The sequence below is a fragment of the Odocoileus virginianus genome, chromosome 11 (genome assembly GCF_023699985.2).
Source record: "Odocoileus virginianus isolate 20LAN1187 ecotype Illinois chromosome 11, Ovbor_1.2, whole genome shotgun sequence".
NCBI classification, from domain to species: domain Eukaryota; kingdom Metazoa; phylum Chordata; class Mammalia; order Artiodactyla; family Cervidae; genus Odocoileus; species Odocoileus virginianus.
In genome coordinates this window covers 17135154-17148093 of record NC_069684.1, presented here as the reverse complement: position 1 = coordinate 17148093, position 12940 = coordinate 17135154, and the positions used below count along the sequence as shown (strand labels likewise).

The following is a 12940-nucleotide window of genomic DNA, read 5'->3' as shown; positions in this document are numbered from 1 at the left end:
CTGAGCCAATAAGCATACCACCAGTTGTATGGCCTTAGGGAAGGTCCTTGAATTCCCTGAACTTCAGTTTTCCCATCTGCAGAAGGGGAATAATAATATACGCCGTTGAGGTGTACCAACGTGAAGAATGCCCTAAGTAAATATATACAAAGAAGCCAGATTTTAGATAGAAGTAAGTTTCTAAACTTTACAACAGAAACAGCCATTCTCTTTTACCTAGGGAAACGGGATTGTCATTTATATGGCACAAAAGGCTCTCCCACCTGAAATTAGGGCAGGGGTAAGGCTAGGAAGAGAGCCTGGGCTTCACTCAGTGTAATTTAACAGACACCCTGACGTTCACAGGTACCTAGCTCCCTCTCCCACCTTCTCGTCCCATCCCCAGTGGAAAAGGAAGGGCGCCATTCTGCATGTAGCAAGGTTTTTGAAGAGTTCCACACATTCTCCTTGCAGTCAGCAACAAGACTGATGGAGAAGCCAGTCCCTTGAAAGAGGCAGAGATCAGAGAGGATGAGGAGGAGGTGGAGAAGAAGCAGCCGAAGAAGGAGAAGCGTGAGACGGGCAAAGCCATGGTGCCTCACAGCTCGATGTTCATCTTCAGCACCACCAACCCGTAAGACACCCTTCATTGCCACCTTCCTTTGGTGCTGGAGGTTTTGAGCCAAGATTTCAGCCAGGGCAGGGGGATGGGAAGGAGGGATGAAGGTCTAGCCGTCCTCCTGAGCCTTCCTGGTGGAGTATGGCCAGATAAAGCCTCCAGGGTGTTCACTAGTTGAGGTGTGTCATGGAATTAATGAGCAGCCTCTGAACTCTGTGCCCATAGTCTAAAGAGTCATTTAAGATAGAACATGAGCAATGTCAGAGGAAAGGACCCTTCATCTATTCTTTGGTTAGTAGGTTGCAGGGAAGGTTGGGAAGGGAGGACATCTACTTGGGCTGTGTCACCAAATATTCCAGAGGTGGGCTGAGCTGAGAATAGGAAGCTTAGGATAACTGGATCATCCATTGGCTGCCCTGCACATCAGTTTTGAAGTGGGTGTGTTCCTCAGAGCAGAGTCAGGGCTGTGAGATGAGGTGGGCAAGGAAGAATCTGGAAGGTTAGATTCAGGAAAGATGGGATGTTGAAAGAGAAACTGCCTTCGGCCCAGGAAGTGAGCAAGATGTATACGTAGACCAGCTTCAGGGTCTCAGAAGACTCAAGAAGGCTTTCAGTGACCATGTGGGCAGTATTCTGGCATGGCCCTGGGAAGGAAGGAACCTGAGCAAAGAGATGTCTGGCCAACCGAGGCCAGGATGCAGTCAGTCTATAAAATAGTCACTTTGATCAGAATACCTGCAGCTTGGGAAAACCAGTTGCTGCTTTCATCAGGAATCTTAGAATCAAGGTCTGTTTTATGTTTCTGGGTTCTTAGGATTTTCTTGCTCTGCCCCGGTCTCTGTACCGTGGGGGAGCAGACACTGAGGCACAGTGGAAGGCAATGTGTAGCCACCCAAGCGTGTGTCTTTTGATGCTGGCTTCTGCTCCCCACGGTGGCTCCGATGCGCATGCAGATAATGTGTCTTGGCTTGCATACTGCAGTCTCTAACCAATCTGATTACTTTCCCCCAGTGGGGCTTTAAATCAAGGGTGGTGCCTGAGAAATTAAATTGCTCTCCCCACGGCTTCCTCTGGCCAGGGCCTGGCTGTCTGGAGGAGGCTGATGTGTATGGGGGTGGGGCGGAAGGATGGGATGGGAGGGAAGCGGGGCTGGCTCAGTGGGCTTGTCCGCTGCCCACAGGATCCGCAGGGCCTGCCACTACATTGTGAACCTGCGCTACTTCGAGATGTGCATCCTCCTGGTGATCGCAGCCAGCAGCATCGCCCTGGCAGCCGAGGACCCCGTCCTGACCAACTCAGAGCGCAACAAAGTGCGTGCACAGAGGCTCTTTGCCAGCCTCCATGGTACCCTGCTACTCCCCTCTCCCAGAGCCTACCATTCCAACATTAGAGTGAGCTAAGGAAGCCTCCTGGAGGATGGGACAGGCTTAAGAAATTGCCCAGTCCTGTTCCTCGGCGCAAAGTAGGAACCATTTCAAGACCAGCCCCCACCCCAACCCTAACTCCCCAACCATACTGCTTACCTTTAGGCTCAGCAGTGGGGCCTTACCCCGAGAGCCAGCCAGGGCTTTGAAAGGGGCTTCCATGATGGCTTAGTGGTAAAGAATTCTGCCATGCAGAAAGATGCAGGTTCAATCCCTGGGTCGGGAAGATCCCCTGGATCAGGAAATGGCAATCCACTCCAGTATTCTTGCCTGGGAAATCCCACGGATGGAGGAGCCTGGCAGGCTGCACTCCATGGGGTTGCAATACGTTGAGCACGACTGATTGACTCAACCACAACTGCTGCCATCCATGTGTTGGATGTGGAGTCTGACCTAGGGGCAGTTGGGGCCCTGCAGCTCCACATGGGGAGCTGAAACAACCTGTGGAGGCCCAGGATGGATATCAGGAGGGATGAGGGGGTGGGGAGGATTGGAACTGACAAAGATCCCAGCAGGGGAGAAATCTGTGGGGCAATTCAGACCCAAGATGTTAAGTTCTGACCACTTAACAGAGGCAGGGAAAGGCCAAGGACTGGCCACCAGATCACGCGGTCCCAGCAGCATCCGTGACTCCTCTCCTCCCTGCATCAGTTAGCAGTTGTTAACTCCGGGCTTCTGGTCTGAGGTTGAAATGAGCGGGCCTTGGGGTGGGCATGCAGGAGAGCCTGTGTTTGAGGAGTGCCTGTAGCCTGATGGTCTCCACTATGTGTCCTGCAGGTGCTGAGATATTTTGACTATGTGTTCACTGGCGTGTTCACCTTTGAGATGGTTATAAAGGTAAGAACCACTGGAGCACACCTGGACTCCGGGGCTGCAGGGGTCACCCGTCCGCGCCTCTAGGACAGTGCCCTTCCCCAGGGCTGTCACCTCCTGGCCAATGACAGAACCTCAGGAAGGCCTCTGCCGAGCCCTCCTCCGGCCTCAGATCCTGGCGAGGTCTGCCGTGGCAGGACGTGACCACGTGGCTCTCCTTAGACTGGCGCAGACCTGTGGGCATGGCCCAGGGAGGAGTCACGTCCCTCCCAGGCAGGCAGTGGGAGTCCCGCAGGGGTGGGGCCTGTTCTCACTTCCCCATCACACTTCCTGGTTGAGCCAGTGTCCCAGCCAAGGCTTAGGTAGGCATGAATCTTCCTGGCCTTGTATAGTCCCAGCCGTACTCACTGCCCTCCAGTCTGTTCCCCACCACCCTCACACCCTGCATTTCTATCTTGTTCCCAGCCTCACCCATCTGGGATTGTTCCCAGCTGTGCGTATGTGGTAATGCCTGGTGCTCTGAGCCACTAATGAAAGGGAGGGCTGTGGCGGGGTGCTGGGAGCCAAGGAGTGGGTGCCCTGGTGGCTCTGCAAAGGGCCTCGGGCCTCACAGTTCAGTGGGGAGAGCCCTTGGGGCTTGTCCTTCTGCTCTTCGGATCCTCATGTGGGGTTGGGTTAGAGGCAGTGACAATGGAGACACTGCCGTGCGGAGCCCAGAGCTCAGGGCCCATATGACCAGCACCTTGGGGCTCATTGGTGGCTGTTCCCATCCTTCTCCTGCAGATGATAGACCAGGGCTTGATTCTGCAGGACGGCTCCTACTTCCGAGACCTGTGGAATATCCTGGACTTCGTGGTGGTGGTTGGTGCATTGGTGGCCTTTGCTCTGGCGTAAGTAACTCTTTTTCTCATCCGTTTTCCTTCCCTCCTTCTTTCCTGAGACTGGCTGATCTAAGGGCTTCTCCAGGGTCAGTTCATTCAGTGGTGCCAGCGAATACTGCCCTGGGAGTCTGCTTCCCAGTTGCCCCTCAACAGAGCTCCCAAGAGCCTTACAGCTTCAGCTAACCTGCCCCGAATGAGTAGGTCTAGTGAACGGAGAGCAGGGCAAGACTCTAGGGAGAAGTCAAAGGCCCTGGTGTCCCTCCCTTCGAGTTGAGATGAATGAGCCTGGACAGCACTCACCTGTGTTCCCCCATGGATTCAGGGTGGGACCAGGGACAACTGGTATATCCTTGCATTTCTTAATTCTGTCAATAAAGGATCCACTTGAAAGAAAAATGAGGCAGGTAGAACAGAGTTGGGGACCACAGAGTCCTGGGCATGAGGAAATTCTCTGCTCATGAGCAGGAATCCCCCAGAGCTATTCCAGGGACATAAGAACCATGTTAATATGTGAAACTCCTGAAGGAAAGACTTTTCCAACCTTCCTTGGTAGCATACTTAGGAAAACAGTCTTAAACCATTCAGGTAGCTAACTATGTTCATTATGTTAGGGGATTTTTTTTTTTTATCATTGAAAAAAAAAATGGTTTTTTTTGAACATTGAAAAAAAAATGTTTCCAGGAAAGGGCTTTCCTAGCCCTCCAGGGTATAGCTAGGAAGTAGGCGTATTGTCAGTGCCTTTTCCTTCAGCTGGTGGGTAGAGGGCCCCAGAAGATGAATGACAGCCTTCTGGGCTCTGTCTGGACCTTGTTCCACTGTCAGAGTGGCTTCACCCGCTCCCAGTGGGACAGTAGAATTCCCTCCAGCCTCTCTGAGTAGAGGAGAAAGCCAAGTCATCTAGGCAAGACAAGCTACACAGTGTGATGTGGCACAAGGAAGGCATGTGGGACCTGCTGTCATTGATGGCAGCTGCAAAAGGGAAGGAACAAGGCAACTCCATAGACTTGACCTTCCTGGTCCAAGTGGTCAAGTTTGGATCACCCATCCTACGTTCTCCCCAGACACTGCCAGCTTCCATCCCTATCCATTCTGTCAGAGAAAGAAATGGGAGAAGAGTTAAGAATGTTCCTCAAGTGACTGAAATCGGAGAACTCTGTCTGTAGGAGAGATGAAAGGTCCCCAGGTGTGCTAAGAATTTGAGACCTCCCAGAACCTGGAAGTAGAATGTGTCCATTGCTGCCCCAGCCAGGGGTGACCCTCCAAAGGAGAACCAGGCTGAATGTGACTTGTGACCCTGAGCTGGGCTGGCCATCAGGACAACTCCAGTGTCCCTTGTCCTTATGTGCACCAGTGTATTAACCCTATTAGAGTCACGTGGAGTCACTCATGACCTTCACAAGGAAGCAAACGATTGAAAGCAGGAGGAGAAGGGGATGACAGAGGATGAGATGGTTGGATGGCATCACCGACTTGATGGCCATGAGTTTGAGCAAGCTCCAGGAATTGGTGATGGACAGGGAATCCTGGCATGCTGCAGTCAATGGAGTCACAAAGAATTGGACAAGATTGTGTGACTGAACTGAACTGTTCCCAAGGAGATTTCACGAAATCTGGTCCCTGTGTGGACTGTCAGGGCAAGATAAAAATAAAAGCAACTCTGGCTCTGCTAAGGGGACTCCCAGCTCCTCTTCCTCCTCCTTCATGGAAAAAATTACCAAAGACTGCCTTTGTCCTAAGGAGATCTGCCATTTTTGTTAGAGATAAATCTTACCCTTCAGTTTTTAAAATCAAGCTCCTGTCTCATTTTACCAATTCATTTGTGTACATTATTCATCCTATTGTTGTCTCTTGTTTTGATCTCAGTAAAAATAAGTTTTTGCCCCGAAGAAATAGAGGACAAAGAGAGAGAAGCGTATAGAAAGGAGGCCACCCCATCTTGAGGGAGAACAGAGCTCATGGGGTCACAGGGCAGAGTGGGAGGGAGGGGGTGGGCTGTGGAGTCAGGAAAGCCCAGCTCCTCCACTTACCACCTTCATGGCCTAGAGCAACATAGCAAGGTATTAACCCGTTTAACTTTCATTTCTCATCTCTGACAAGGAAGCAGAATGATGTGTTTCAAGCACTTAGCCCAGGGCCTGACCCAAAGTGATCAGTAAATGTGAATTCTCTTCCTTATGCTTCCATTCTCCACCACGTCGTGAAGTATGAATATGCAGCAAAATATGTTGATGCATAATGGATGCAAATAGTTGAAGATGAACACCGGCCGGTTTCCAAGACTTGGTTATCGTCCACACACACCTGGCCTGTGTTGGTGCCGGTGGGGAGGAGGTGTGTGTTAAAGGAAGGCTCTGTGCATGCCTGCCTCGTGTCCGCAGTGCAGCTCTCTCCTCCGATCCAGAGCAGTGATGATGGGCTGGAGGGGTGTCATCTGTCTTGTTCTTTCTCTCTGCCTCTTTGAAACATGGCGGTGGTAGCTTTGGTGCTGGCGGCAGGGGGAAGCCTTAACAGCCCCGGAGCCGAAGCCTCTCTGTTGGTCCTCAGACCAGGTACAGTGCAGGTGACCCCAGGATTCCTCTGGTTCTGGAATCCACACATATGTGATGGATTGAGTATTTTTGATCCATTGCTTGCTTTTAGTGATGTCACTTCTCAAATTTTTTTTCATTTCTCTCCAAAGTGTAAATGGAACTGGCTCATCCTTCTCCATCCACACTCTCTCTTTTGTTAGCATCCTTCTAAGCTTGCCATGCATAACTCCTCTCCCCTTTCTCCTGCTTATGGGACACTCCCCATGTCCTCTGGCCTTCGTCACGCTCGCTGGGATCCAGGTGATGCCATCTCTTGCTCATGTGCTCGCGTTTCCTAATTCTTTCCCCTCCCCTTCCTCATTAAGGGCCCAGAGAATTCAGCTATCTCATCATTTCAGTAGGGCTAGCCAGAGTTTCCCCTGCCAGCAGAGTGAGGGCCTAACCTGGGGTAAGTTGACATCGAAATAAGTCCTGTGTCCCACTGCATGGCAGGGCCAGGGGCTCAGGCCAGCAGGAAGCACATGTGAGTCTTTCTATAGGCTTGTCAAGGACCTCCCTCCCTCTGGATGCAGCTTCCATTGTCATTTCCCATATTTTTTCCCCCAGGAATGTCCACCATTCACATAACGTTACTCCTGCCCTCTCTCTCCCCCCTTGAAATTGAATCTCGCCATACTAAGACTTCTGCAAAGGCTCAGTTGAGCAGAACCGATGGTGATCGCCATGGTAACAGCTTCCCATGGCTCCTCAGAAGTCAGTAGTGACTTGGTATCCCTTCCACCACTGGCAGCCAGAGCCTTCTCAGAACCCAGCCCAAGTTCCAGGAGCAACACCCCGATCCAAGGGGAGAGAATGGCCCCTAGCTGAATTCTCAGAGAGAGCTGAGCCCTTCTACGGCAGAGGTCTGTACCTGTTGCCATGTATGTTTTCTGGAAGCATATATGCTGTTTCTGCAGTGGCCGAAGAGGAATCTCTCTTCTCTGTAGCCATGCACATCAAGTGAAGGGATTCTTTATAATGTAAACTCGACAAATTCCATGTGGGGACTTTATTGACTTTTGAGGAGGAGGGCACGGGTTTATTTTCTGCATGTGGGCATAGCAAGGGACAAGAAAATGAATGGAAAGATACCTGTGATAGCACCTTTTCTGTTCTTCCCCATCCACTTTTACATTATAAAGCATTTATAAGAACACTCAGGTCTCCCTCCCTAAGCCGGATAACCTGTGTAGAGGTGGGCGGGTTTCTGGCAGAGGGTGGCTCCCTCATTCCACTGCCCTCACGATACCCTGCTTTCTTGGCCATGTGAAGACAGAGTGTTTGCCAACTATAAGTGTCCTGACTGTGCCTTTTCCTCTGTGTGGTTTCAGGAAAAGTCTGGTGAATGACTGGGTCTCTGAAACCATTCTCTTTTTATCTTTTTCTACTTGAAAAAGAGAGTTTTGGTTTCTTTTCTGTTTGATGGTTATTGTCCACCAAAAGACCGGAAACTGCTTTTCCCAGTCTTCCCACACCCTGTTGCCATCGCTTCTGCTTCCCGTCTTGCTGGGTGGGAAAGCAGAGATGGTTCCAGCCTTGGCATTTCTGGGGATCTGCACATTGGGCCCCTCACTTTGGGGCACCACGCCCAGAGGCAGCTGCCTCGTAGGGGGGTCTTGTGTCCACTATGCGGGCTGACTTCATGAGCCTTGTGGGATCCTGCCCAGGGACGGCGCTGCTGTCTGGCCCCCAGGCTTCCTGTCGTCCACGTTCAGCGAAGGGCTTCCTGGGCAGGCAATGGGCGTGGCCGCCTCTCAGGAGTGACCGCAGGGGAGCACGGGAAGGCTGTGATCCTGCACTCCAGCCCAGGCGCCTTCCCCCCGTCATTGCTATTGCTCTACAAAATGTTACTTGACCAGCTCAAGTCAAGTCACCAAGCAAGCTGTCCTGGGTTGGATTCTAAATAGTAAGTCTGAGGCTTATGATGGCTTCTCAACACAGTTTAAAAAATGATCAGAATTCTGCTCCCACCTCCTCCCGGATACAGGTCTGTACATCAGAGTCATGCAGGCTCGTGAGCAGCTGAAAGCTTCCCATTACCATTTTCCATCATAGCAGGGCATGAGGTAAGGTCAGGACTTTCTGGCACGTAGAGGCTCTGGATCGCAGCCGCACTCGGCCTTTCATTATTCAGTGCTTAGCCAGGAAAGTAAAACATGAGTCAATCTGCCTCTTGATGCCAGAAGGAATGGAATTCCCACATTAGCTTTTATTACATTCTTTTCATTGAAGTATGTCACTTTCTGACACTTGACCCTCTGCCCTAGTCTCAGATGGATAGGGTTTTTTGAATGCATTCAGAACCAGCCACAGCAGCAGAGCTTATTCTGAATCCGTTCAACGAAATACACAAGCACAGACCATTTTAGACTTGGAAATGGCACTCTGGTTCTGGTTTTGCATTTGAGGTTTTGTGTTTGTGAAGGTGGGACTGTGCACACGTGAGAGAGGAGTGACTATTTAGAACTGAAATGCTGGTACGTGCTCACACTTGGCAGAGCTTGGTAACAACCGAACTGACATTTCACCTCACACCTGCCTGACCCTTCTTCCTGTCCTTTGCAGTCTGCTGTGTCTAAGGCAGTCCTCTCCAACCTCAAGCTTTGCCTTCAGGGCTTCTTTCTTGACAGCCCTCATTCTTTTAACTGTGAAAGGGATGTCTCCCACAGGAGGCTATGACTACACATTAATCTTGGAGGAGGGAGAAAGGTGGACAAAGTCCTACTCCATGCCAGGAAGACCTATTTACCACTGAGCCAGACAGTTCATCCAGTTCCACTGCTCTGTGGAAGAGAATGAAGGATTAAAATTAAATTTAGCCATCAGGTAGCCCATTAACTGTGGATTTAGGATGTCAGCTGAGCTGGAATTGGAAATTTCCAGCCGTGAACAGATAGAAGGATGTCATTGCTTGAGACTCAAGCCTTAGGAGTCACCTCGAGAGTGACTTTATCTGACTTTGTGCCCCAGCAGGGACTCTGAAGATGATTAATGGCCATGGGCTCTTGGGGTTCCCACTGCTCCATTTTATACCCTGGCAGCCTTGCATACTGGGTTGGGGAGGGAAAAAGGAGGGTCATGGTGGTAGCACATGGAGGAAATGTCTGAAAGAAGGAGATAAGTTTCCAGTCTACCTGCTCTTGTCTTTAAGCCCCAGCATGCATGTTTTTTAATGAACACTGGAAAATGCACTGTCTGTTACAAGTGCCGTTGGTGCTGCTGGGGAACCCTCTGTAGAATGTGTGCTTAGGGACTTTTATCACATGGAGACAATGCGTGTGAACACCTGAATATCTCTCTTTATTAGCAAGCACAAATTGGATAGTTAGTTGGTTGTAAATAGGATCTCAGCTTGCAGCCACAGAACCAAGCAAAATGAAATGATCCAATCCACGTGGTAACTGACATTTGACTAACCAGACTCTGGTCCCAGAGCACCCAGCACAAGAAAGTGAGGCTTCACAGCTGTGGGAAGAGCCCACTTCTTCAGGATTAGTGGAAACTCATCACAGTGCCCTCCATATTTAAAAGTAGGTTTTAGAGTAATTTGGGTCAGAAGATTTCATGATGAGACTTGGGAAGTATCAGCTCAGATCATGTGACCTGCCAACCATCTGCTTCATCCACACCCATAGAGGCACAGCCTAGCATTATGAATTAGTCTCCAGCTGAGGGAGTGTATGGGCTGGATTTTAGCTGGCACCAGTGCCTTCGTAGAAAGATCTACAGATGAGGAGTCTTCGGGTATGTTCAAATTATGAAGACTAAGAAACAAGATAGATCAGGCCACTGTTCATCAGAATGAATAACAAAATCACTAGGCAAGCCTTTGGTGGTGCTAGTGGTAAAGAACCCACCTGCCAATACAAGAGACATCAGAGAAGTGGGTTTAATCCCTGGATCAGGAAGATCCCCTGGAGGAAGGCATGTCAACTCACTCCAGTATCTTGCCTGGAAAATCCCATGGACAGAGGAGCCTGCTGGGCTACAGACCATGGGGTCACAAGAGTCAGACATGACTGAAATGACCTAATACACACACAGTTAGATGCTTTGCTATCTCTTGCTGCTTCCCAGTGCTTAGACAGAAACACCTTCCATTGAGAGTACAGTGCTGGTGTTTTGCAAAGGAGAAAGTTTGCAAAGGGCAATAACCTGTGTGCACATGGAGCTCATTGAGGTCCATATGCCAGAAGAAAAGAGTTATACACTAACCACTTAGCGTAGAGCTAGTGCTCTGCTCACAGAACAAAGAAAGATGACAGAGTCCCAGAGGATTTAGAGCCCCTGGGTGATCCCAAGAGATGCTGAGGTATGGGTCAGGAAGGAAAATAATCTCCAAATGGCAGTAGCTGGTCAGTGACAAGGTCAAAGTGCTGGATTTAGATGCCTCACGTAGAGGACCTAGCCTTGCCCTTGAGTACTAGAGAGTCCTGTTTCCAGAGGCAGGAGTGGCCAGTGTGAAGGGGCAGCTGCTTCCTCACTTCCATGGGGCTTTAGAATTTTTGAAGTGCTTTCACACTTTTTATTTCATTTGTCACTTTACAGTCCTATTTCACAGTTGAGAAATGAATTGCCTGAGGTTTGACTAGTTTGACTCATTTGAGTAATAATAGCAAAACCAATTCATAAACAACTGATAAATTTTGATTTCGAGTTCAGGGCTTTCTGCATTATATTAAGCTCCCTTCTACCTCTTAGAAGGTAGTTCTAAGTAGTTCTACTTCATTCCAAGCCATTAGCCTCTGTAAAGTCAGAGTGGTGGCTTGGTATGGATTTCTCCTCCTCACACGGATCCTCTGTCTCTGCCTGGAAACAGACAAAACCTGGTGGACCAGATGGAGAAAGCATTCCTGACCTTGTCCATCTTGCTGTTTCATCTGTATCTTTTTCTTCCCATGAACCCTCACAGGCCCTATACTGATGAAGGATACTAGGATAGACAGCTCAATATTTGAGCTCATGAACTACTGGTTTCTTTTGCTGTTTCCTTCTTTGGTTAAAACCCTCCATTGGTTCCTATGTGAAAAGGATTGTAACATCATAAATCGTTAACACCGTAAATAAAAGCCTAGGTTTCAGAGTCAGGTGTTAAATAAACTTAGTGTTATTAATTATTAACCCACCTTTGCTCTCTGAACTTCTACTTACTCATCTGTAAGTAGAAATTAAAAATAACTATTTTGATCTTGTGAGAATTAAGTAAGGTAAAATATATTGTGTCCAGTATAGTGCCAAATACTTTGTATTATATTAGTTAGGAGTTATTATTGACTACGTAATAATAGGCCAGACACTTTAGCAAGGCTCAAGGCTTTTCACAGCATAACCCATTGGCCCCCTTACATTCCAGTACCCTGTCCATTCCCCTAATGCAAGAGATTCCTTAAAATCCCATTACTGTTCCCTGCTGGGCTCAGGGGAGGGCAGAGGACCATTCCACTTAAAAGAGGGAGGGGCTCTTCAGAACCTGGTGTCCTGGCTCTCTCTCCCACCCCCAAGCACCCTCCTATGAAAGAAGAGTCAGTTCCTAGCAGAAATCAATTTAAGTCCTTTGAGAAAGTATGAGGTGGGGGGTGCGCGGGGCGGTGAAGCTGAAAAGCAAGATTACGGTGAATGATGAGTGATTACACATGGAAAATCTGGAGGGCAGCTTGACAGTTGAGCTGGAAAATTCTCATCTTTTACTGATGAGACAAAAGAGAAACGTGGCAGTTATTTTCTGGAGAGCAGCCAAGAACTTAACAAATAAGTAGGAAATATAGTAAATGGGGAAATGGGGAGCCCAACTGAGCCCCTATTAAAGTGGAGCCGGTACGTCCTCACATATGAAATTATCCTCAGATTAGAGTCAATTTTTAAAACTGAGAAAATTTCACTAATTAGCTAGGCAGTGTAAAAAAAAAATTCTGATTATGCATCTAGTAGCAAAGACTAGCAAAGTGTTATCAAATGATTATATTTAGATGATCTGTAAAAAACTCATGAATTTTTTTCTAAAACAATGTGCCTCAGTTGAAGTACTTGAAGAAGTTGTCCTCTTAGTTTGATAAAACCGTCCCTTGCAATCTTGTTGACTTGGATAATGGCTTAAATGATTCTTCTATGCAGGGATTTGGGAGAGGCCGTTTGGCCTGGCCCATGTGTAAATTGACACTTTTCCTGACTTTGTGGCTTCATTAGCAAGTATCCCTTTCATTCAATGAAAATTTTCAAACTATTCTGGAGTGTATCTTAACAAAACTGAGAACACAAGCGTGCTTTTTCACAGCCACTCAAGAGCATAGCTTTTCAGTGGCTCCTCTGCAGTGAGAGACCTGTGTGAAAGATGTGCAGAGCAATGACTAATCTTCATTTTACTTTTGCTTGTGTCTAGTTACTAGCCCTGGCTCCACTTTGTGGGAGTCAGAATGGGACAAATAGTCCTCCAGCCAGGACTTGGGCAGTCACAGTCAGCTGTTAAGATCAGAGTGCACCGTCGAAGAATTCCACTTCCCAAAACAAGGGACAAACAAGCACGCTGTTCAGCGAGCCCCTCTGTTCCATAGCACGATATTTTACTAAGATCTTGGGACAGTATTAGTTGTAGACAGCAAATTCTGCCCTTTATCTGAGTGTGCGAGAGGAACAAAAATTATTGAACCTTCCTTCATA

The 12940-nt window shown here is 48.7% G+C and overlaps 1 protein-coding gene across 1 annotated transcript in view; it reads left to right on the top strand.

Annotated features, from left to right (window-relative positions):
* Positions 1–12940, top strand: part of CACNA1E (calcium voltage-gated channel subunit alpha1 E) — a 520667-nt gene that overhangs the window by 453864 nt on the left and 53863 nt on the right. Inside the window, exons 24-27 of the mRNA XM_020908964.2 lie at positions 454–613; positions 1779–1908; positions 2800–2859; positions 3619–3725. Of these exons, the coding sequence (XP_020764623.2) occupies positions 454–613; positions 1779–1908; positions 2800–2859; positions 3619–3725 (457 nt within the window). The remainder of the gene's footprint in view (positions 1–453; positions 614–1778; positions 1909–2799; positions 2860–3618; positions 3726–12940) is intronic.